The sequence below is a fragment of the Myotis nattereri genome (genome assembly GCF_964212035.1).
Source record: "Myotis nattereri genome assembly, chromosome: 13".
Classification (NCBI taxonomy): Eukaryota; Metazoa; Chordata; class Mammalia; order Chiroptera; family Vespertilionidae; genus Myotis; species Myotis nattereri.
This window is the reverse complement of record NC_138088.1, coordinates 51,764,329-51,788,989: the sequence shown is the minus strand read 5'-3', so window position 1 is coordinate 51,788,989 and position 24,661 is coordinate 51,764,329. Positions and strand designations below refer to the sequence as shown.

Here is a 24,661-nt window from a genome sequence, read left to right as displayed (position 1 = left end):
GACAGGATTTTCAATGTTAATCTCTTTTCATCTACCTCAGATCTTATGGGGACAACATTTCCATCTTATAGATGAGGCACCTGAGCTTCCAGAATTATTTTGGTGCAAGGGACTGAATTCATATGTTGAAACCTAACCTCCAAAGGGATGGTATTGGGGGGTGGGGCCTTTGGGGGGGGTGGGATTAGGTGATGAGGGTGGAGCTCTCATGCATGGGATTCTTGCCCTAGTTAAAGGGACCTAGAGAGCTAGCTCACTCTCTCCACCACGTGAGGACACAATGAGGAGCTGGCAGTCTGCAACGCGGGAGCGGGTTCTCCCTGGAACCCAACCACGCCGACGCCCTGATCTCAGACTTCCAGCCTTCAGAACGGTGAGAAATTCCTAAGCTCTGTCAAATAACACCAGTGACATCCCCCTTGACCAGAGCATCACAAGGATGAAATGCAGCAATGCAGGCAACGTGATGTCACCACCATGGTTATTGTGCTGTGTCTTCCTGGATTGATATGGGTTCAGATACGCCAGCCTAGGCCTGCGTTTTACGGCAGGTGGGTCCCTGAGCCTGTCTCCCAGCCCAGGGCTCTAAGGGGGTCTGTGCCCCCGTGTAAGGTCCTGCTAGCCTCTTGCTCTCCAAGCCCATTTGGAGTCTCTGACCTGGCAGGTGTCTTGCCCAGGCCTCTGCAGGTTTCCCGCACAGATCATGGTCTCATCGATCGTGTGGTTGTAGAGTCGGCGGGAGTTGCACAGAGTGTTGGCAATCAGCTTGACTTTGGCGTCCAGGAGCTGTCGGGACCCTTCCCCTGTGGGGCAGAAAGAAGAGGTGGCCACTGAGGGGACCAGGGTGGCACCCAGCCCACCAGAAGCCAGCAGGAGTAAGAAGAGGGCCACCAGCTCTGAGCTTGGGAAGGAAGGGTCTCTCCAGGAGATGGGCTCTGCCTGCAGCTGTCACCAGGGCTATCTGGACATGCAATATTCGGCTTATCACAATGGAGCAGAATCATTCATTCCCTCCTCTGTCTGTCCAGCTAGACTGTGGAGTCAGGGAGACAGGGAGGGTGTCTCAACCATTTTTTAATTTCCCATGACTAGCAGAGGGTTGGCATGTAGAAAATGCTTAGTGATGGATGCATTTCCCTGGTTGATCATCTACATCACCTGTTTCCCAGAGCAGGTATTTCCTCCCCTAAACTTCTGTTCTGCTCAGAACGCTCTAGTCGGCATGCTGACGGGGAGAGGGTTAGATGGACTACAATGACGATAGCTACAAACAGGGTTAACCCTAAATCCAATGAACCAGCTATCTTCTTTCCCCCAATCCTTCTGACCATTTCATATATTACATGCCACTTTCTTTATGAATACAGGCCTACTTAGAGTGACTCCTGCTTTTCCTTATGAAGGGCATGATGTATAGGGAAGAATTCCATCTTGAATATTAGAGAAAGTTCCATATATTAGAAGATATCATCATGTCAGTACTATGAGCAAAGTAACACTTTGGTTACTTTCTTAGATAAGACCAAACCCTGGAGCCAAATCAAAAGTTTGATGTAACAAAACTTTATAGAGCGCCTACTAAGATCAGCACACTGTGGGAGATGCAAAGATGAATGAGACCTGACCCCACCCCCCTGGGTTGAATTAATCAGTATCTCTCTAGAATTCTATCTCCCGTTGTCATGATTCTAAACCTAGGAGGTAAATATGGTTATTGGAAAACTGAAACTCAGCTGCCCAAGTGACAAGCCAAGAATCTGACTCCACAATTCATCTTCTTTCCAATATATCCCTTTCTAGTCTACTTAGGGAAGGCAACAGTTCTTTATGGATACAGGGCCAATGCTTGATGAATGTCAAGGGTCCAGGGGCCAGAGCCAGGGGCAGGTGTGAGATCAGGGACACTCCTTGGAGCTGATGAGACTTAACTAAACTTGGAGAGATGATGCAATCTTTCTTTCGATAATGCATTTTGAATATAACACTGGTTTCAAGTTCAGAAGGACAGTTGAGTTTGACCCTTTATTTTCTGGTTAAAATAACTCACCCGAGTCTCAGGAGATGGCATGGCCAGACTCACCTGTTTCTGTAACACCCCAGCCAGAGATGTGGCACTCGGTCCCAGAGGGAAAGGGCCCATCAGGCAAACATACAGTCCTCACATATTTGGATTCCAGAGCACAGTGGCCATCCACTGGCTTTAGCTTGAGCAAAGCTAGGTAGAGAGAGAAAGCAGAAATGGGTGATGTTATCCTCTGTATCAAAGCATCCACTCCACCTTGATTGGATGGTGCTTGTAGCAAAGCCCCACTTTTTCCATAATTTCATTTTTTAAATGACTAATCAATTAAAAAAAAAAACAGGCTTTCCAAGGGTAAAAAATGATATTGAGGAAGGAGAGAGAATGAGAAGTATCATGAATGGAAAACTGGGCAGTAAGAAGCTTCAGTATATCATTGCCTAGCAGGTGTGATACGGGGTGTGCACGGGGACACATGCACATGATGACACCTAACACAGGAAGCTGAGAGTTGCAGTCATCTCCCCATTTTATAGAAGAGCAAGCTGAGGCGAAGAGAGGTGACGCCGGCTAGCAAGTGGGAGGGGTGGGATTCAAGGCTGAGCTCTTTCACACAACACAACATCGCTTCCCCTTAAGAGCTTGTGCATGTTTATCCACAACAGTAACCTTTAAGAACTAGAACGTGATGGAATAAATTTTCTACCTTATAAGGTCTATGAGGGACCAGACAGCACCAACCCTCAGCTTTCCATCAGTAGAGAAATCCACCCAGGACAAGACCCGAGAGAGATGCCCTGCTAGAGGAGACTTGCCGATATCGTTGTAGGGAATGTCATCTCGTTCATGATAGTGGCTGTACTTGAGTATCTTCTCTACCCTGAAGGTCTGCTCATGGAATTCTGTCTTCTTCAAGTCCTGGTCCCCTAGGACCACTCTTAGATTTTTGGCTTTTAGGCTGCAAGGGAAAGTAAGACGGTAAGAAGGAGCCCTGGCACTGGAGAGGCTGCAGCCAAGCCCTGGCTCTGCTCCCGGTGACCTGTGTGACCTTCGGTAAATGGCCCGGCCGCCTGCAGGCTTGGCATCCCCATCTGTCATCATTGTCTTGTTCACAGAATTCTGCCGTGTGGTCCGAATGGGACAACATCAAGAAACTGTTTTATTGAGGGGACAGTCTTTAAATACAAGCTGTAACTTGTATCCCACATCTCCTGGGAGACCTCTCATTCCCCACGGGTTTTGCTAAAGAGCAGCCAATGAACATCTTGAACAAATATCCATGGTAGATGCCAATGTTTGCATGTTTGACCCTTGAGGGTCAAAGAAATTATCTAAGAACAGGGTGGACAGGAAGACTTTCAAGGCCACCACCAGAGCCTGGCTTCCATGGGACCAGCCCTGGCCACGAACTTAGGGAAGTCAGGGGAGGTAGTGATTCTTCAGGCTCCCAGTGGGTTCTGGCTTCTCTGAGGCACACAGGACCGAAGACACTTGACCAGGGAGGCTCACTGGTGAGGGCATCAGATGGGAGCATGTTATTGATTGTTTCTTTCTGTCCAGATAGGACTAAAGAGGTTAAGGAAGCAGGTAGGTCTGGGTTCACATCCCATTCACCTACTTCCTTACCATGTGACTTAAGGCCAGGTGCTAAACCTTCCCAAACTCAGGGTCCTCGTTTATGAAATGAGAGTAACAGTTAACTCTCTTTTTGCCCAAGTTTTACTGAGCACTTGCTCATACAAAGACCTATTCTGGGCAGTGGGGACACTTTAATTCATAAAAGGTAAAAATTCCTGTCCTCCCTCAGCCTGTCTTCTGGTGGATTGTTCTGAGAATTAAATGCCATAAATACATGGAATTCAAAGGTACGCATCCTGCCACCCTCTTTGCCCCTGGAGAGCAACAGATGCTGCTCAAATGGGAAGGGGAGAACATCCCCATGGACCAGGTCCCCTGTCTCTGCTCCCAGCAGGCACCTACTCAGTGCAGTGGGCAGCAGTGAGCACCCAGCACGGGTGGATCAGCGCCCCCCCACAGAAGTGGCCCTTGGGCATGAAGGCGGTCAGTGGCAGCGAGGTCTGCAGGGACACCTGCCACGGGTGCTTGCCCGCCGTGCTCTTAAAGCCTCCGTAGATCCTCTTGATTTTTCTCTCTGTGATCTCAGTCCTCCCGCACGAGTCAAAGCCCGGAAGCTTGGTCAGGGGCTCTACCGGGTCGGTAATGTCTGTGGGACACAAGAAAGACAAATCACACCATTCACCCTCCCTCCAGGTCCTCAGAAGGACCTTGTTAGAGGTATGACTCTGAGTCTAGCAACTTAGCGAGTATCCAGAGCTAAGAGATGGGTGCACACAGGGTGAGTAGGTAGTAGGCACACAATATTTGTTGACTACATTGATTAATATAAAGCAAGTCTATAAAGTTAACAATGAAAAACCTTGCTTTTTCATTCTTATTTTGACATGAACACACACAAAGTTGTGAGTGCAAACATATAAGTGCATCACTGGGTATGTTCTTAGCTATCATTAGTGCACGCATATATTTGGGGGCCTCTTTTGGTGTATAGGGAAAGATACCCAGATGAAGTAGAATGGGGGAAATAAGACATTTGCAGAGGTAACCATCATACAAAGTGATAAGTGCTGTAAGGATGGTGCCTGGTTTCTTTCCCTGAGGTTTCTGAGGAGGGGGAGATAGTACTGTATTTGGGAGATCATGAAGGACTTCCTGGAGGAGGGCTCCTTGAGTTGGGTCTCACAGAATGGTGAGTTATGGACAAGAGTAGATATGAATGCAGTGTTACAGTCAAAGGTGATCGTAAGCACAGAAGTGAAACTGTCCAGGCAGGCAGGCAATCCCATTGATCAGGATGGAAGGTGCATTGTTCCAGTTGTGGGTAGAGAGGTGGGCCAGCGCAGCCTGGAAGACTGTGAGGCTGGAATCCAGACTGTTTTGTATCCTGAGAGGCTATGGGGGCCCAGCCAATGTTTGGTCACCATTGTACACCCAGAGCCAGGCATAGTTCCTGGAACACAGCAAACAGTCAACAAATATTTGCCGGGTGCACTGACTTGGAGTTAGGAAACACGAATTTGCATTTGCGCCACTGGCCCAAATTTACAAAGGTCTCTGGTCCTGCTCGGCATCCCAAGAAGGGAGTGGAGGATCCGGCAGTGGGGCCACCACTGGGATGAGGGTTGGCAAAGCAGATGCTTGGGAAGACAAAGGTGGGAGAGATGGGGGCCAGGAAGATCTGTCTATGGATCTGCATCCTCCCCCGACCAGGGCTTCTAGACAGCCAGGGTCTTACCTAGGGCTGGGCAGGCTGGGACATCACAGTACTCCCATTTCACCTTTGCACTGTTTGCTTTAATGAAACACCAGGGCTTTTTGTCTCCATCTGGGTTTCTAAAACAAAAACCAAGATAGCCCAGGGTCAAGGCTTGGTGAATCCACGGGACCTCATTACAGGACCCTTGGGTAGAAGAGCAACACATTCTTGTATCCCTGGGATCATAGATTGATTCTGGCATCTAAGGGTGGTTGTAGTTTTTTTGGCAAAACCTTAACTTCCAGAGGATAATCCGATGACCAGGAAGGAGTTCATGAGCCTTGTGCCAGATCCATGGGACACATCCAATTATTTGTAGGAAAAGAAGTGAGATCCCCACTGACGATCCTTCTTTGTCAGGAAAGTGAAATAGCCACAGAAACATAGTGCAAGTAGGGCTCCTTGGCCCTATCCTCCAAATTCCATACATGGGAAGTCTCTGAGAAAGGCCGCCGAGGGAGTCACCCTGCAGACAGCTCCATGAAGGGAACAGTTCAAGGTGAGTGAAAGTGGAAGGTCCCTCTTGCTTAATGGAACCAGTTTAAAGCCATACAAACAACTCCTGTCTCTTAGATACAGATCATGAATGCCCTTGGCCTCGATTAGACAATGAAGAGTAAGAGAAAACCAGCAGAATGGTCTGGAGGTACCAGAAGGGGCAGAAGGGAACCTTTACTTGGGAAAACCTGAGCATTCTTGTGGTGAAGACCCTAACACTCACCAGAAATCCAATTTCCTTCTCCACATTTCTCCCTTAATGTTATATGGGGCCTCATGACACTTTTTAGTCAATGGCGTATGTGTGCAGAGATGACGTGTCACTTCTAGGTTGAAGTAGTAAAAACAAAGCAAAACTCCTGCTCCATTTTTTCATTCTCTTCCTTTCTTGCCCTTCCTGGGTAATTGAGTCACTTTGTGGAGCTGAATCCCCCCATCCCCTACCAACCCACAGGACACATTAGTGAGAAATAAACTTCGATGTGTTCAAGCCACTGGGGTTGGGGTTTGTTTGTTACAGCAGCATCACCTAGCCTGTTCTGAGTATGAAAATCTTCCTAGAAAGAAGGATGATGAGTTCCAGTGTTCTGTCCGAAAATGTCTAAGCTGGCCCAGGAAATCTCGGAGCAGCGGAAAGAGACAAACCAACCTTACACTGAAAAGCGACCAAGACTGAGTGAAGGGAAGAAGGTGGTTTTCACCTGCAGAAGTTGTGCTCCCCAATCCCGTGGGCTTCAGCATCCTCCATAAACATGTTGTAATTCTCTTGCAGGAGAAGGTGGGAGTTCCAGTAAAGGCATGAGTGCTGGTTGATCGTCTTACTCACTTTCCCCCGGTAAGAGTAGCCATCACCAACATAGCAGTCATCAGAACCTCAGAGAGAGCAGGTAGGGATGTGAGAACGGAAAGCAACTGGCATGCTGCTCCCGAAAAGGACTTGGCAGGTGTGTCAGGGGGTGAGACGATTGGGCCTGAATATTGATCACCCTGAGAGTTCACTACAAAGTCCCAGAAAGAAGGTGCCTTGAAGGTCCCACATTTAACCCAGCTCAAAAATGTGAAATAACCCTCGCTGGTTTTGCTCAGTGAATAGAGCATTGGCCTGCAGACTGAATGGTCCTGGGTTTGATTCTGGTTAAAGGCACACGCCTGGCTTGTGGGCTTGATCCCCAGTAGGTGTGCAGGAGGCAGCCAGTCAATGATTCTCGCTCATCATTGATGTTTCTAACTCTCTCCCTTTACCTCTGAAATCAATTATATATATATATATATATATATATATATATATATATATATATATATATATACAAACAAACAAATAAGAATATGAAATAAAAAGTGCTTGTGGGTGGGTGGAAACTTAGTTACTTAACTGTGGCTCTCACAAGACCTGGTAGCAGGTGGGTTGAGGCCCAGAGGAGGCCCAGGTGGATCTGAGTTGCCTACACTCTATCCCAGTTTCTTACTTTCTCTACCTGGAGCCAGACACACTGTATGCCCTCAGGTTAGATAGTGATGGTGAACCTATGATACGTGTGTCAGAGGGGACACGTGAACTCATTGTTTTGGTTGATTTTTCTTTGTTAAATGGCATTTCAATATATAAAATAAATATCAAAAATATAAATCTTTGTTTTACTATGGTTGCATATATCAAAAATTTTCTATATGTGACACGGCACCAGAGTTAAGTTAGTGACACGCCAAGCTCAAAAGGTTCGTCATCACTGGGTTAGAAGGCTGAGGCAACAGCAGAGTTTGGGAATCTTGACTTGAATCCCGTTCTGGGAACAAAACCCAAACAGAACAGGATTCCCAAGGCCTCGCTGGTGGCCCTGAGATTCTGCCGAGGTGGTGGCAGAGACCCATACCTATTTCACAGAATTTCCCCTTGAACTGGTCGGGACAGGCACAGGTGAACTTGGATCTTCGCCGGTTCCGGGAGCAGGTACCACCATTTCGGCAGGGGTTTGGCCTGCACACAGGAACCGCTGTGAACACAGGAAGTGGGGCCAGGAAAGGTCTTCAGAATGAGTTGCGGCCACATATGAGATGTTGAGGAGACACTGGTGGCATTCCTCTGGTGTTCATCATTTCACAAAAGATAGGTCACCCAAGGGACAGACAGACCAACAGACACCCTAGCAAATGTGCACATCAACTCAAAGATCATCTACAAACACGGATGAGGCGCTGTGATGAAGGCCACAAAGTATATGCAAGTGCATGGGTCATGCAGTAAGGAATAGCAAGAGGCATGGACGGGCAGGCCTTGGGGGATCAGTCTGAGCTAAGCTGAAACTTGGCTGTCCCCCTTTAAGGCTGTGTGACTGTGAGCAAGTTAGTCAACCTCTCTGAACTTTACTTTCTTCATCCATAAAATTCTTCCTTGAGTGTTTTAGGGAGAATGTGAGAGAGAATATAAATCGCCTTGGACAATCCCTGACTCATACACTGAAACAGTATAGATTTATGCCCCACCATGGGCCATTCTGGGAATAAACCAGGGCTGACTTCCTGGAGGAAGTGATTTTTAAGATGATTCTTTTTGGATGATAAGGAGCACAGATCAGGCAATTCTCAGTAACTCTCTAGGGATGATGAATCTTTAAAACTCCTAGTGATAATGGCCATCATGGATATTACTTGAACATCAAATGTATCTGGACTGTAGGGTGCAGAGACCCCAGGCACGAGCCAGGGCAGAGAAAGCCCAGCATGGAGAGGGCTGCCGACACTTACCTGTGGAGCAGTCTGGACCCCTGTAGGGGTGCTTGCAGGCACAGCGGTAGTAGGGAGGACTCTGAGTAATGAGACATTCGCCCAAGCCACATGGGTTTTCATTGCACGTGTTTTTCACTGTAGGAGATCCATAGAGAAGAAGGTTCAAAGTACAGGACGTTATTGGGGGCGCCTTTCACTTAGAGGGTTACCTGAACAGTACAATGTTTGAGGGCCGGATGGCTGATGGAGAGTGTGTCCTTGTCCATGGTCCTGAAAGACCTGCTTCTTTTACCCTCTCCCCCCCGTCCCTCCCCAGGCAAGGCTTTTCTCTAATCTTCAGGTTATTAGGATTGCTTCCCAGTTCCTTCCAGTGTTCCTTCCCATACTTACTCACATATTATTCTATCTTGATAAAAACCTTGATAACCTTTCCACCTTTAACAGAGCTGCATTTTGAGTTTCTCCGTTTCATAGCTGATTTTATATTTCATTTACATCTCCCCCCGACCATTCTTCTGAGAAGGTAAGGGGTGAGCCCAGATACTATGTTTATATCGATGTACCAAACCATCCAGAACCATTTGTGGAAGGACTTGTAGGATTGAAAATGGAAGGAGTAAATAAAGAGGACACAGAAGAGAGAAGTCAACCATAAAACCCTATGTATGTACGACCTCCACTGCCTCCCCAACCCTGGTTAGATGGTTGCTAGATGGGACAGAATCCAGGTGCTCTCCAGGGGTGCAATTAGTCCACAGGGGTTCCATTTGTCATGCTTATCGTATGCCTCCAAGAACTCATTGAAGGCAGACACAGCCTTTAATCAGAGCCCCCATGAGTGAGGAGAACAGGGAGAAAGAGCATGGAGCCAGGCGTTAGGCACCAGGGCTCGAACTTATGCTCTTCTCCTAACTAGCTGTGTGGCCATGAGGAAGCCCCCTGCCCTCGCTGGGCCCTCTTTCTCTAATGGAGTTGGGTGTTATGTGCCCTGAGGTGCTTCCTGCTCTCCCATTTGAGAACAATGTTACTCTGTTGCCGTTAGTCTAAACATTCAAACCAAAACAAAGACAAGTCCTGAGTTTTGAATATGTCTTGGTCAGATTCCAGCTCTTATCTCTTCTTAGCCTCGATATTCTCATCTGTAGAATGGACACACCACTAGTCCTATGTATCATGCAGGGGCAAGGATTCAGTGAGCTGCTGCCTGCGACCATGCTGAGGAGTCCTTCATGCATGATATAATGTGTGTGGCGATGATCCTTCCTGAGGGGTCACTGGGCTCTTCTTTACCCCATTGACCTGGAGAAGGAAACTGCAGAGGGAGAGTGAATCCAGTGAAGGTGCACTCACCATTCTGACACCTGCTTCCAGAGAAAGGGGCCAGGCAGCTGCACTTGAAAGTGTCCCCGCTGACAAGGCAGGTCCCACCGTGCTCACAGGGGCTGGACAGGCATGGATCTGAGACATTTGGACAGAAAGCAATGTTTGCAATAAACAGCAGGCAGGCGAGGAGCCCCCTACATACTCATCAAATTTCAGTCTCCGGCCCAAATGAGAAAGTAACTACACAGCCAGTGATTGGGGGAAAGGGGACACAGTCATGGCCCTTAAAGAGCAAGGAAGCCCTAGCCAGTTTGGCTCAGTAGATAGAGCATCTGCCTGTAGACCAAAGGGTCCCGGGTTTAATTCCGGTCAAGGCCACATACCTCGGTTGCCCGGACCCTGGTTGGGGCTCATGCAGGAGGCAACTAGTTGATACGTTTCTCTCACATCATTGTTTCTCTCTGTCTTTCCCTCTCTCTTCCGCTCTCTCTAAAAATCAATGGAAATATATCCTCGGGCATGGATTAACAAAACAAAGCAATAGAGCAAGGAAAAATGCAGTCACATGACCAGAGAGAGGGATTCAGGTTGGAAAGAGGACTGACAAGAAGGCATGGTGACTGTCTCCCCTCGGCCTGGCTTGCGAGGGGGCCTTTCTCATTGAGAAACTCCCCTTTCCCATCCTCAGTCTTTCCCTCCTCCCAGTCTCGCTGGGAGTGCCACGGGGTCTGTCTCTGATGCTGAATGCATTTCACAAGCCTGAGGACCTCCCCTACTCCCAGGCCCCGGGGGTGGAGGTCAGGCCTGGGGAAAGAAAACCCACCCCTAACAGAACACACGCTTTCTGAACATCAGGCACGGAGACCAAAGGCAAGAGGGTGACAGAAAAATTGACGGCAAGGAGGAAATGACCCAGTGGCCTTCATCTTTCTTCAACTACTTGTTCAGTTAGATTTTGTCATATTTCATCTGTGCCTTTGGCTTTTCATGGTTGTCTGAATGGATCTTCCCTCGGGGAATTCTTTATCCTTCTGTTCACACGCATTGTTCTTTGGTTCAGGGACTAGGATCCCTGGGCCCCGCTCTTGTTTTGATAGTCCCTTCTGATGTTCCCCCGATGCCCCATGTCTTAGCCCTGCCTTCCAGGCCACTTCGCACAGTTTCACAGCTTTTATTCCAGCGGCTGGCTGCTTTCCGTTTCTTCTGCTGCTGTAAGGCACATGGCTGTGCTTGGGCCAGCGTCTCCCTTTCCTTTCTGCACTCTGGCTCGGTTAAGAAGCCACACACACACACACACACAAAATGGGGCAGAAGCACACATGTGAACACACACGCACACACACACGCACACACACACACACACGCACATCCTAAAAACAATGCAAAACTTCTAAAGAGTCAAAGAGGAAGAAAAACACAGTGCAGGTGCGAGGGAAGGGAAGTGCCAATGCCAAGTTTGTGAATGCTGCCAATCTGACGCTGAATGCTAACTCAGACGCTTCTCCCTAATTAGGGCCCACCTGTCATGAAAGCTCTGGGAATGATTTTGACTCTGACTCCTACTCACAGTGTCGGGAGAGCTAGATGCTGAGGCACTAACTTGTGTATCAACTTGACTGAGTCAACTCCTTTCCTGGTCTCATTTGCCTCACCTGTCCTCTGAGGCTGAGAGCGATGGTCTCAGGGGACCTCCCCAGGCCCCGCAGTATATCATTCTAGCTGGACAAATAGCCAGTTTAAATAATTTCTTTGGTGCCTATTTTACCATGCCCGTCGGAGAGCAGGAAGAGCGGGAGGCCTTTGCCCGGGGTGACACATAAATTCGCCTCCAGGTGTGCTGCCCTCCTCCTGGGAAGGCCCCTGCACAGTGTTGGTACCTGCTATGGAGAGGAGTTAGCTTGGAGCGCAGGCAGACAGGGCCGGGGTCCTGTGGAAAACAAAGGCAGCTGGGACACAGGCAGGGGCAGGCACGGCAGTTTGAGCAGCCTCACCACAGGAACCAACCAAGCAGAAATAATAGAACGTTTCTGGACTCAAAGCGGGAGGCATGGGAAACCAAGGGAGGGCCTGCCGTAAACAAGATGCACGAACACTCAGCACAGGAACAGAGAAAGCACACACAGACACAGGGAAGGTTCAGCACAGGAACAGAGAAAGCACACACAGACACAGGGAAGGTTCAGCACAGGAACAGAGAAAGCACACACAGACACAGGGAAGGTTCAGCCCAGGAACAGAGAAAGCACACACAGAAACAGGGAAGGTTCAGCACAGGAACAGAGAAAGCACACACAGACACAGGGAAGGTTCAGCACAGGAACAGAGAAAGCACACACAGACACAGGGAGAGGTCAGCACAGGAACAGAGAAAGCACACACAGACACAGGGAAGGTTCAGCACAGGAACAGAGAAAGCACACACAGACACAGGGAGAGGTCAGCACAGGAACAGAGAAAGCACACACAGACACAGTGGAAGTTCAGCACAGGAACAGAGAAAGCACACACAGAAACAGGGAAAGTTCAGCACAGGAACAGAGAAAGCACACACAGACACAGGGAAGGTTCAGCACAGGAACAGAGAAAGCACACACAGACACAGGGAAAGGTCAGCATAGGAACAGAGAAAGCACACACAGACACAGGGAAAGGTCAGCATAGGAACAGAGAAAGCACACACAGACACAGGGAAAGTTCAGCACAGGAACAGAGAAAGCACACACAGACACAGGGAAAGTTCAGCCCAGGAACAGAGAAAGCACACACAGACACAGGGAAAGTTCAGCCCAGGAACAGAGAAAGCACACACAGACACAGGGAAAGGTCAGCACAGGAACAGAGAAAGCACACACAGACACAGGGAAAGGTCAGCATAGGAACAGCGAAAGCACACACAGACACAGGGAAAGTTCAGCACAGGAACAGAGAAAGCACACACAGACACAGGGAAAGTTCAGCCCAGGAACAGAGAAAGCACACACAGACACAGGGGAAGTTCAGCACAGGAACAGAGAAAGCACACACAGACACAGGGAAGGTTCAGCACAGGAACAGAGAAAGCACACACAGACACAGGGAAAGTTCAGGTCCGTTGCTGGGCAAGAACAATTGAGGGAATCAATCAGGTGACAACACAGGTAGACATAGAGCAGCTTGTAGCAAATATATACCCCTGGACCACAAGGCTTTAGTGGGCATCCCATTCTTGGGTCCCCCTCCCCTTGTGGGGAGTCTGAATCTGCTTGTAATAAATTTTCCACACTGTGCTTAAATCTTTTGGCCCACATAGCTCATTCTTCAGGGTCTTGAGACACAACCCCGGGAAAACACCTTGGCTCACCGTTCCGGTTATCACCGTAGTCTTCATAGTACCACTCAGGATTGTCGGGGTGGTCAACAGCACCATCCGTGCTCTCTTCCTGTGTGTAGTACTCAGGGCTGTACTCATAGTTGTCGGGGGTCCAATCTGCAGGGGTGGGAACAGGACCGAAGAAACCCTAATGATTACATCAGCCATTTTATGTCACTGAACATTCCCTCCCTCCCCCTCTCCAAAGATTTCAAAGTCCTGGAGGAGGAATCATGTGCCTTTCCAGATCCTCACACTGATGGGGTGGACAGAGGCCAAGCATCATGAGTTTCCATTTGGAAGAAGGATGAGGTCACCCCCCAGCAAAGCAGCGTTGGCACTGGACAGGGTGAAGAGCACCTGATTGGAAAGGGGAAGAAGTCAAGTTCTGGCTTCCCACTGAATGTGACCTTGGACAAGGCAATGGTGTTCTTGGTGTCCCGTGTTCTCATCCGGAAGCAGCATGAAGGTGATTGGAGCCTGAAAGGTCTCCAAGGTCCTGTGTAAGATCTGCCCAGGGTCAAAGCCAATGGCACTTGAGTGCCCCATTGGATGGTTCTGTGAATAAAATTTCTCGATGGGACTTTATTAGTCACCTGAGCTTAATGAAGTCAAAGGAACTAGTCTTCTTGGTCACAGCATCAAATCCTCCTGAGTGGTGTCTAGAGAGTCATCACAACAGCTAATGTTCATTGAGCCTTTACTGTGTACCAGGCCCTGGACTAAGCATTTTACATGAACCTTCAATTTCATCCTCACAAAAGTTCAGATATGTTATTATCTCCATTTTAGGTTGAGAAACGCAAGGCTGAAAGAGGTTAAGGAACTTGCCCAAGGTCACACAGCTAATAAACAGCAGGATATAAATTAAGACAGTTTATCTCAATAGAACCCCTAAATTGAACCCATGGCTGCTTCAGTTTGGCCTCGTACAGGCCTTAGGTACCTCTACACTTGCCCTTGGGAAAAGCCATCCCCAAGGAATAACCAGCCTGCTAATTAGGAATCACCCAACGACAACCTTGAGAAGGTTCATGGATCCTGCGCACTGAAAGGCGGGGCCATGTATGGCGTTTCCCAAGGTGCAAACCTCACACTGGCCAGTCCACTGGGAAGAGCAAGTGTGTGATAGGCTGGACTCAAGCTCATTGACATAGGGCCTTGGAAGATGCTGGGAGCTCTGTGGCTCACAGAGAGAAGTCTGGGGTTTGCAGAAAGTTTGCAGAGGCCAAGCAGCTGGGGGACTGAGCAAGAAGGGCGCTAAGACGCTTTCCATTTGGGGTGGGCTGCAGCATGTGCTGAAGGTGCTTTGTGGGTGCATCACCTGGGAGGGTTGCTTTACCTCTGAACTTAAAGCTTATTTTGTCCTTTCTCTTCTGTTGGCACTTAATCCCATTGTCTAGATTAAAAACACGTGCATTGTACACCATGGACTTGGCTGGCTCCAGCTGGCAGGAGCATGGCAGGCAGAGGCCGTACGGAAGCCGTCCAGAGATGCATATGATAATGAGGCCAGCGCAGATGCAGATAGCCGACTTGAAAAGGCGCTCCCACCGAGCCAGCTGATGGCTCCGAGGACCGCACTTTACCCAGGCCCGGTTATCAATCGCATTACCTCACTCGTCTCTCAGTCATCCCCTTCGAGTCTTTATCTCTCTGGCTTTTGAAAAATCGACTTTTGCACAATGGCTGTTTTATATTTCCCATTAAAATGGAACTATCTTTTTATTTCCTTTTTGAATCTGCCAACTCTGGTTCCTTGCCAGAGTTTCACCTCATTTATCACAGTGTCAAGTCGAGACTCCCTTTGCTTGCTCATTATTTCTCCCGAACTGCCTTTCCCCACTCTGAGAATGCTCCCAGAGGAGGCCACCTTCCAGGGATGAGGATCTGGGTTGAAGATAAGGCCATTGTCTTCCTGGAGCAAATAAAGTTTCTTTCCATCTAGTTGGATAAAGCAGAGAGAAAGTGAGGGGAAAAAAATGTTTTTCTGAGTTTGACATAAAAGCTTTCCAGCTGACATTTGGGAGAGACAATGGGGTCTGATAATGAGGTATTGCATCATTTCTTTCTTTTTTGCTTTGGAGAATGCATTTTTGTTTTTCTAACAGGTGTTTATAGATAAGTGCCTCCCATTGCTCCTGTCATTTCTCCCATCACTCCCTCAGGTGGAGGGTCAGATGGGCTAATCTTGGTGAGGCCACTCAGAATCCACCCCTTTGCAGATATTAGGAGAAGAGAGTTTCACATGGATGGAATGGAGCAACTTCTCTGGGGGTCGGGGAAAGGATGAAGTGTCTGCTGGATGATTTTGACTTGAATCCAACCCTAGGAACAAGATCTGCTCATCACTCAGGAAAGCTACGGAGGGAATAAACTAGGTAGGCTTTGAATTATGCTCCTGCTATTCTCCAGGGCCCACGCCCTCGGTAAAGGTGGACAGAGGCCGCAGAGCTGGGCGCTGTGCAAAGGGCACTAAGATCCTCCCCACTTGGGGTGGGCTGCAGCATCACTGGGGAGGAGTCTTCACCTCCAAACTTAGAGCTTATCTTGGCCCGGCCAGTGTGGCTCAGTGGTTGAGCATTGATCCATGAAGCAAGAGTTCACAGGTTTGACCCACAATTGGGGCACATGCCTGGGTTTTGGGCTTGATCCCCAGTAGGGGGTGTGGAAGAGACAGTTGATGGGTATTTCTCTCTCGTTGATATTTCTATCTCTCTAGCCCTCTCCCTTCCTCTCTCTCTAAAATCAATAAAAACATATTTAATAAAACATGTTTGATAAAAAGCTTATTTTGTCTTTTCTATCCCATTTCCTAGGTAAAAAAAAAAATGTGTGCATTGTATACCTACAATGGGCCAAGTATTATGGCAGGTGCAGGAAGGCCTTGGGACAGTGGGGAGTAAGTAGTACAAATACGAGGGGATGTGGCCTCCATCAAAGGAGCATCTTGTCTGGGTTGACGGGGGAAGAAAACCGGCCAAGGAAGGAGATGAAAGGGTAGCGCAGAGGTAGGGAAGCCAGATGTGGCCAAGCTCAGGCCTGGGAGCCTCAAGTTCCACATTGGCCCTCTGGTGTGGTCAAAGCCAATCTGATGGAAAACATGGCCCTGGCTCCCACCCTTCCCTGTAGCCACACCTTTTGCCATGTGACTTTGAAGCTCCTCCCACAAAAGATAAAGCCCATTTTCCCTGGCCCTTGGGTCTGGGCTGCCCTTGGGACTTGCTTTGGCCCATAGCATGTGGCGAAAGTGTGCCTGGGCCTCGGGAAGCCTTGTGTGCGCCACCCCTCTCCCCCATGGACCCCTGTGACTGCATGTGAACAAGTGTGGCCTGTTCTACAGGCAGATGAGAGGACATGAGGGGCAGCAGCAGGTCCAGTGGTCCCAGGCAAGGCCTCGGACATGTGAGGAAGCCCAGCCCATCCACCAGCTCAGCCTGGTCCAGACCAGAAGAACAGCATGGCTAAGCCCAGGCTACATTGCCAACTGAAGAATTCAGTTCGACATACATTGTTGATGGTCAAAACCACTAAGTCTGGGGAAGTCATAACAGACAGACACCCAGGGCTTGATTGATCTTGGGTTGCCGGTGGGATTAGAATGTTAGATGCTAGAACATTCCTCAGTGGCCCAGGTGGCTGCAGAGGTTAAGTTTCAGGGCCAGATCTCAGATGGCCCTTCTCTCTTATGGTTCCTATTTAACTCCTTCTATCAATGTGTTTCCTCCAACTCGATCGGTTGTTGGTTTCTTAAGAGCAGGGCCAACCCTATTTTTCTTTCTACCCCACCATGCCCAGCACAGAGCCCTATATGCGCTTAATGTGTGTGTTTGACAGATTAATTTTTCCCTCTGTGACTAAGCCCTCCCTTCTATTGGCCTGCACACAGTGGCCACACAGCTGTACCAGCAAAGATGGCGTCTGCTTGGAGTAGAGTAAACGGGGAGTTTAGGAGAGAAACAATGTGAGATTTGGGTCAGGTGTTTGGTGGGGAAAATGCCTGTTGAGCTCTGTAGGAGTCTAGAAACTTGTCCAAGTACTTTTCTGGGTAGAGAGGGATTGCAGCCTAACATGAAATTTGGCTCCATTGGTGGATTGTAGAAAAACAGTCCAGGTTCAAATACAGATTACTTGAGACTTTCTCTGGGCTGTAGAAAAGGGGAGAGCTCTGGGGAAGAATGCAGCAGCTGTCAGAAGCACATTATATTAGGTATAAAAAGAAATCCCTGTGGATTTGTCTATTGTTCAGAGTCTGTGTCTAGAGTGTATCAGGGAGAAGAGCGAGAGCTTCCTGTATTAACCCGAATCGTCCTAACTAGAGGTCATTCTGTATCAAGTATTTTCTATGTCTCAGGCACTATCCCAGATCAATGTGCTGCCCACCATCTTATTTAACCTTCAGATAACCCCACGGCATCGGTATTATTACTGCTATTTTGCAGAAGAGGAAAACCTCAGGCGGAAGGAGGTGGCATCTGAAACCAAGTCTACCCAACTCCAAGTCTGGGGGTGTTTTTTTCTAAGCCCTGGAGCCCCCTCAGGGTTTATGTTTCATGAAACCCCATGGGTTTGGCTTCCAGGAAGTAACACGCACTGGAAAAAGTTCTTTAACCCAGGCTCCTGGTCCCTCGGCCTGGGTCACCATGGTCCAGACCCAAGGTCTCTCGGAAAAACTCCAGAGCCGCTGTGACGGAGGCTTTGCAGCTGCTCCGGTTAAAGAGCCTGCCAGATGTGTGGAACGGAATAAAAATCCCCGGAATGCCGTCCCTGTTGGCGTCATCCATCACCGTGGCACAGCCGGTTCCTCCCAGGGCCTCCCCCAAACCCCAGCCCTGTCCGTCTGCATTTGACGCTTCCAATCCTGCTGACAGGGCGAGCCCAGCGGAGACCCTCCCTGGCAGGCGGTGGGACAGCTGATGGATGGGCTCAGCCTGTGTCGCTGGGCAGAGCCAAGCCAGCTTTGAAGAGGCATTTCCTCAGGCCTGTTGGCTGTCGCGTCACCTGCTTTGGGGAGATGGGCAGAGCCTGTGCCGTTTGATGGCCACCTCCTTTGCCACCCACTGGGGACCGTGGCATGGGCACCTTCTCCTCCAGCAAGACCCTCCCCGTGCCCTGTCTGCAGCAAGATCAACGGAAGAAACAGCTTGCCTGTGGACAGGAGACCGCGTTTCCCGGGCCACACCGTGGTCCAAAGCCTGCTGGGCCCTGACAGATTTCATCAAAGCACAACCCCCCTGTAAAATGAACTCAGACACCAACAGGGGTGACTTTAAAACCTACGCTGGCCTTTGCAGCAAGACTCAGCCCTGCCCCTCACCCCGCTCCACGGCCGGAGGCTGACAGGCACCTCGAGATGGACTCAGAAGCCCAGGGGTGGCATGTCCCACAGTCCCTTCCTCTACTCGCCCACCTGCCAGAAGCTACTGGCAGAGTTCTTACCGAGCCCAGAACCGCGGGATGTTAAACCCCACACTCTCCACTCCCGGCTAAGTTGTTCTGTAGCCCTTTGCTTAAATACCACCAGTGAGGGGGAGCTCACTACCTCTCAAAAGCCCAACAGCCTATTCAGATTTCTGGACAACTCTGACAGTGAGGACGTTCTCCCTGTTCGCAGGTCAAATCTGCCCCTATTGACTCCACCCTGTTTAATTAGAGTTGTGTGGCCACCGTGAATGAATCCACTCCCTTTTCTGGGATCTCTGCTCAGTCGGGCCACGGCTCCCAGTTGTCCCTGTTGTTCACTGCACAATCCAGGGCATCATGAGCTCACGGTCATTGTAGACGTATGTCATTTACAACTTTCCGGCAGATGGCAGTCAAGTGTCATGAGGCCGAGACGCCTCTTAATTCCCACAGTGTCCACCTCATGGAGGAAGGGTGGGGCTGCTTTTCAAACACTTGAAGGGAGTGCGGTCCCTGGAGACTTTCATGCCCCTGTTTCATCATTGGGTGACCCATAGTCCTGCCGTTCTGTCTCTCGGGCACCCAGACCAGAGCAGCCCCTTCGCAGGTGCCTGAGCAGTTAGTGCTGAAGGCCGGGGAGGGGGCAGCTGTGGCTTTGGACCCTCCCTGGAGTCCATGTGTGGATGCTGGCGTGGCCAGGCGGGGGAACGCTCCGAAACAGGGGTCCCCAAGGAACTGAATTATAGGTTGGCTTGGGCATTCTCTTTTGCTTTGGGGAAAGACCCAGATCTTCTTAGAAACCCACAAGCACGCGCACATACGTTCCTGTGCAATTCCACACACATTTCCTGAGCAGGCGGCCAGGGCAAAGGCCAGGCATCCATTGCCTGGAGCAGCACAGCCCGCCTGCCCATGCCAGGCTTTGCTGAGGAAGAATATTGACTGTCGTACCAATTTGGTCCAGTGATTGGCATCTTGGCTCCAAATAAATCCAAAGTTTAGACGTGACTGCAGTCTCCAGAGGCAGGTTCAGACCCGGGGCCAGAGACCAGGCACAGGGGAAGGGGAAGGGAGAAGGCGAGAGGGCGAGGCTGAATGAAAGAGACTCACTGGGGAGTGGACGCATTGAATCTCGAGGAGAGGGACCAGGTGGGGACACTGGGGAGCTATCGCCAGGGGTGGGTCAGCCTGGGGGCTCCCTGCGTGGCACTGACACCTTCCTCTCAGCATAGAGGTGCTGGCTTCCCACCTCAGGGGGCGAAGTGAGTGGCGGTGGCATAGGGCCGCCCCTCCACCCCAGAGCCAGTCATTGCTCGATGACACCCTGACTTTGTCTTGTACCTGTCACCTCATCTCAGACACCAAAGGGCTGGGTGACCTGGGGCAAGCTGCTTCCCCTCTCTGGGCCTCAGTGTCCTGCTCTGTAGAATGAAGGGGTTTAACAGCATCAGCAATTTGTCCCTTGGGGTCCTGAGACTGGGCATCAGGGGTGTCCATGGGCAACTCGAAATCAGGTAAAGCACTGTGTGTGTGTGTGTGTGTGTGTGTGTGCCCATACAAACACCTGGGAATGTATTTTTCCAGGAAAATCCTCAAAGGAGTCTGCGATGCCTCTGGACCATTTGAACTCTGAGGTTGTGCCTACACTCCCCTGCCTGGTTGCCCTTCCCCCATCCCAGAGCCAGCCGGTAGGGGCGGGGGGAGGGGGGGAGGGGAGAGCCCCTGGCAATCGGCACACTCACCTGGGTCCAGGTCTGGGAACAGGGACATCAGAGAAAACTGGAAAACAAAACGACACAGACAGAGCCAGGTGAGTGAGTGTCGGAGCCGCTGACGCGCCCTCCAGCAAGGCCAGGCGCTTGCCTGCCTCCTCACACGTACCCGCACCCAGCACAGGGCTGGCACACGGCATTCCTCAAAGAGTTTGTGTTGGGTCAAGGATGCTATCAACAGTTCCTCTTAGAATGCAGTACTTACCAGAAAAAGAAAGCTTTCCTCATTTAGTCGCTGGGATACTTCTTTTCACATAAATCAAGGGTTAATAACAAGAGCCCTTGGGCCAAACCCCGCAGTTGTGGTTTTATGAATAAAGTTTTATTGGAACACGCCATGCCCATTTGCTGACATGGTGCTAATGCCTGCTTTTGTGCTGCCATGGAGGGGAGTTGTGACAGAGACAGTATCGCACCACATATTTGTCTGGCACTTTACAGGCGTTTGCTGACTTCTGACTTGGAAAATGAGAAGTCTGTTGCCCACATGTTTCCTCCTGGGCCCTGCTGGCCAGAAAGCTGGTCACCGCGATGCACCTTCCGGCTGCCCACGTCTATCTCAGCAGCACCAGTTCTAGCTTTATTTTTAGTTCTGTTTTACTGTAGGCTTCCTTGCCCATTTGGGGACCGAGGCAGATGCTAAATTAGGAAAGAAAGGTAAAAAGAAGGAACGCATCCCAACACGATGTACCGAGGGCGGGACATCAGCAAGCAGCACCCTTGGCAGCAATGCCTGTCCTGCATCTCCTCACAGGGACCACGCCTGGCCTGCATCTATTTGCAGGGAACACGTCTGTCCTGCATCTACTTGCAGGAACATGCCTGTCCTGCATCTACTCACAGGGACCACGCCTGGCCTGCATCTACTCGCAGGAAACATGCCTGTCTTGCATCTCCTCACAGGGAACACGTCTGTCCTGCATGTACTCGCAGGGATCACGTCTGTCCTGCATGTACTCGCAGGGAACATGCCGGTCTGGGTGGCAGGCTTGCTATGGAGCAGCTCGCCTGGACTCTGCAAAAATGCCAACGCCGCCTAACACCAAAGGATGGAAAGACTGCTCTTCACTAAATGAGACTGAAGAGACACAGCACCGAAATGCAGCGCGTGACCCTTGGTTGCATCCGAGAGCTTTAAAAACAGCTAGAAAGGACATTCTTGGAACAATTGGGAAATGTGAATGTAGACTTCTATGAGATAGTATCATTGTCTCCATGATGAATTTCTTGAGAGTGATAAGGGCATTGTGGTTCTGAGGGAAAATGTTCTTGTGCTTAGGAGATGCTGAAGTATTGAGGGTGCTGTCTGCAATTTAGCTGCAAAGGACTCGGCACACCAAACACATATAGTCATACACGAGAGAGCAAGAAAGAAAGCAACATGGCAAAATGCTCTTCGCTGATTCTACCTGAGCGAAGGATATTCATTGCATGAGTCTTGCCACTTTTCTGGAGTTTTGAAAAATTACAAACTAAAAGGCTGGGGAGGGGAAAGGAAGGCGAGGAAGGAAGAGAGGCCCTTTGTTGCCTAGACTGTGCCTCTGTGATTGCCTCCCAGCCCCACAGCACTGTTGCTTCAGGAGATGAGAAAAGGGAGGGGGTGGTTTGCTTGGCCGGGATGGCAGATTGATAGTGGAAGGCTTGGCAGAGGAAGAGCAGGGTCAGGTCTCAAGGGTGGTCCTGGTCCTGGGGTGCTTGCACGGGGAGCATCTGGAGTTGACACCTCTGGGCTCGCGTGTCAGGGCAAGAGAGGACCCCGAGGACGAATGTATGCTGCCCCCCATCACTCTCACCCTGTCACAGCCAGTCAGCTCTGCCTTGGTCCGGGTCCTGCCCCAAGCCCCCCCATCTTCCCACCATCCAGCATGTCTGGAGGGCAGGGCCCACCCACCCTCTCTACCTGTCAGCCCTTCGGAGACAGATATCCCCTTGAATTCTCTTATTTGAGTTGAATAGTGTGGGCCAAACCTGGCTACCAGCAGTGCTGAGATGTGGGCGGGACCCGAGGGAGAACTTTAGGGAGCGTTCGTCCTCTGGAAAGGGCCTCCCAGACCTGTACCTGGGCCAGGCAGAGCTCCACATCTTAGTTCTAAACTGGAGCCTGAGGGACAGCCAGGTGCTGTGCTGCCCATGGCCAGCAGGTGGCAGACGTGCCCTTCCCAGGAGCTGGAACTGGACTGGAGCTGAGGGAAACCAAACAAAAAGAAAGCCCAGCAGGACCTTCCTGGACTGGGGTGGGGTGGGGGCCTCAGATCCCACAGCTCTCAGGGAGTCTGAAGCAGCTGCCGCCCAGCTGTGCAGCCTGGCTGCAGGTCAGGGGGTCCCAGGGATCCGAAGAGGCTTGCTCATTTTGTGAATCACAGGTCCACCGTGAAGAGAGAGGCTATGGTGAAATGTGGAAACTGGCAGTGCAAGCACCAGGCTGGATACTGGGGGAACCATATGGGGAAGGTCAGGTCAATAGCCAGCTATTTATGCCCTGGATCTGGATCCTGAAACTGACCTGGGTGATGGTGGGGGCGGGTGGGGAATGAATAGATGTAATATTTGTCTTATTTCATTCCATTATTCTGTTCAGTTTCCCCACACAGGGACAAGGAAATAAATGATAGAAGTCCTACTCCTGGGACTTGCAAATCCGATGAAGAAGAGCAACACAAAGGAAGGAGGAGGAGGAGAATGGGGGAAGAGGGGATGAGGAGGAGGAGGAGGAGGAGGAGGAGGAGGAGGAGGAGGAGGAGGAGACAACTATGATCTCACTTTGACTGAGAGCTGACAGTGTGCCAAGGACTGTGCTAGATGTTTCACATGCATTCTGTCTCACTGATTGCACACAATACTGATGACTGAGGCACGGCGATTATGTCCATTTTAGAGGTCAGAAAATGGCCCTAGCCAGTTTGGCTCAGATCATCGGCCTGTGGATCAAAAGGTCCTGGGTTCGATTCCAGTCAAGGGCACATACCTTGGTTACAGGCTCCTCCCTGGCCTGGGCCCTGGTCAGGATGCATGCAGAAGGCAACTAATCAATGTTTCTCTCTGTCTTTCCCTCTCTTTTGCACTCTCTTTAAAAGATCAATGGAAATATATCCTCAGGTGAGGAAAGAAAGAAAGAAAGAAAGAAAGAAAGAAAGAAAGAAAGAAAAAGAAAGAAAGGAAGGAAGAAAGAAAGAAAGAAAGAAAGAAAGAAAGAAAGAAAGAAAGAAGAAAGAAAACAGGATGGCAGAGATTGAGTTGGTCAAAGGAACTCAGCTAATAGATGCTGGAGCCGAGATCAAATGGAGCCAGGTTTATACCAGAGCCCTCACTCGTAACCTCCGTTGCTGAGGGAACCATGGTGTGCCCCTGTCGTAACGAAAGAATAGAGGAGAAAGAAACAGAAGAGCTCCCTAACCCTAAGAGACAGAGTATTGAGCGAGGGTAAGAGACTGGGTCCCTGTTCTTTGAAAGCTTTGTGAAAGGTCTGTCCAGAGGAGCCCGGGCCTGGCCGGACACAGAGAGGGCCTTGAGGTGCCGGTGAAAGCTGGGGGGCCCCAGCCAGTCCATCCCTCAACAAGCCTCTCCACCCAGATCTAAAGGCAGGCAAGCCGCTGCCCGCTTCTTCCACCACGACCGTCCCAAGTCTCAACAGGGCTAAAGCAGCATGTGGTCCTCTGGGAGAGCTGCACACAGCTGCTTCGCACACATGGAAAGGTAGAGGCTTTGCCATGGATTCAGAGAGAACCCCTCTAGGTCCAGCTGCTGGTCCACTTGGGCTTTCTCAGTGGATCCATGGCTCGGGACTCAGGCCTTCCCCAGTTAGGAGCAAGCCCTCGGCAATGTCAGCCGCCTCCTGGTCACCAGAGAGCCTGTGTCAAGGTCTGGTGTCTCGTAGGCTAAGGGTGGTCAGTGGGGAGGGGCCGAGAGAGAAGGATCCTGAGTCTTACTGATTAACAGTGTCATCTCCTTAGATGTGAAGGGCATTGGGGTCTAATCTATGTTGTCCTATCTTTAATCTAGTGATTATTACAATTCAGGTTCGTCCTCTGCCTTTAAGAATTCTAAACCTTCCTGAAAACAGAACAAAAGGGCAGAGACTAATCGTCTGAGTTGATGATTTCCAGGAATTAGCTGATAGGAAATGTTCTCCGAGGACTGGGAAGAAATGGAGGGGAGAGAAGGGCTAGTCCTGTCCTTTGGGGCCAGAAGCTTGGCTCCAAATGAAACAAAAGCAAAACCATCTTTCACCTGGTAAGTCA

At 50.1% G+C, this 24,661-nt stretch overlaps 1 protein-coding gene across 2 annotated transcripts in view; it reads right to left on the bottom strand.

The window, feature by feature from the left end:
- HABP2 (hyaluronan binding protein 2) overlaps positions 1-24,661 on the bottom strand; it is a gene marked incomplete at both ends in the record, with an annotated part of 31,636 nt that overhangs the window by 841 nt on the left and 6,134 nt on the right. Inside the window, 11 exons of one of the 2 annotated variants that reach the window (XM_081105124.1) lie at positions 658-803; positions 2,081-2,215; positions 2,836-2,978; positions 4,001-4,244; positions 5,334-5,431; positions 6,554-6,725; positions 7,724-7,843; positions 8,595-8,711; positions 9,927-10,034; positions 13,240-13,365; positions 20,394-20,430. In XM_081105124.1, the coding sequence (XP_080961250.1) occupies positions 658-803; positions 2,081-2,215; positions 2,836-2,978; positions 4,001-4,244; positions 5,334-5,431; positions 6,554-6,725; positions 7,724-7,843; positions 8,595-8,711; positions 9,927-10,034; positions 13,240-13,365; positions 20,394-20,430 (1,446 nt within the window). The remainder of the gene's footprint in view (positions 1-657; positions 804-2,080; positions 2,216-2,835; positions 2,979-4,000; positions 4,245-5,333; positions 5,432-6,553; positions 6,726-7,723; positions 7,844-8,594; positions 8,712-9,926; positions 10,035-13,239; positions 13,366-20,393; positions 20,431-24,661) is intronic. The other variant, XM_081105125.1, reaches the window with a different exon arrangement.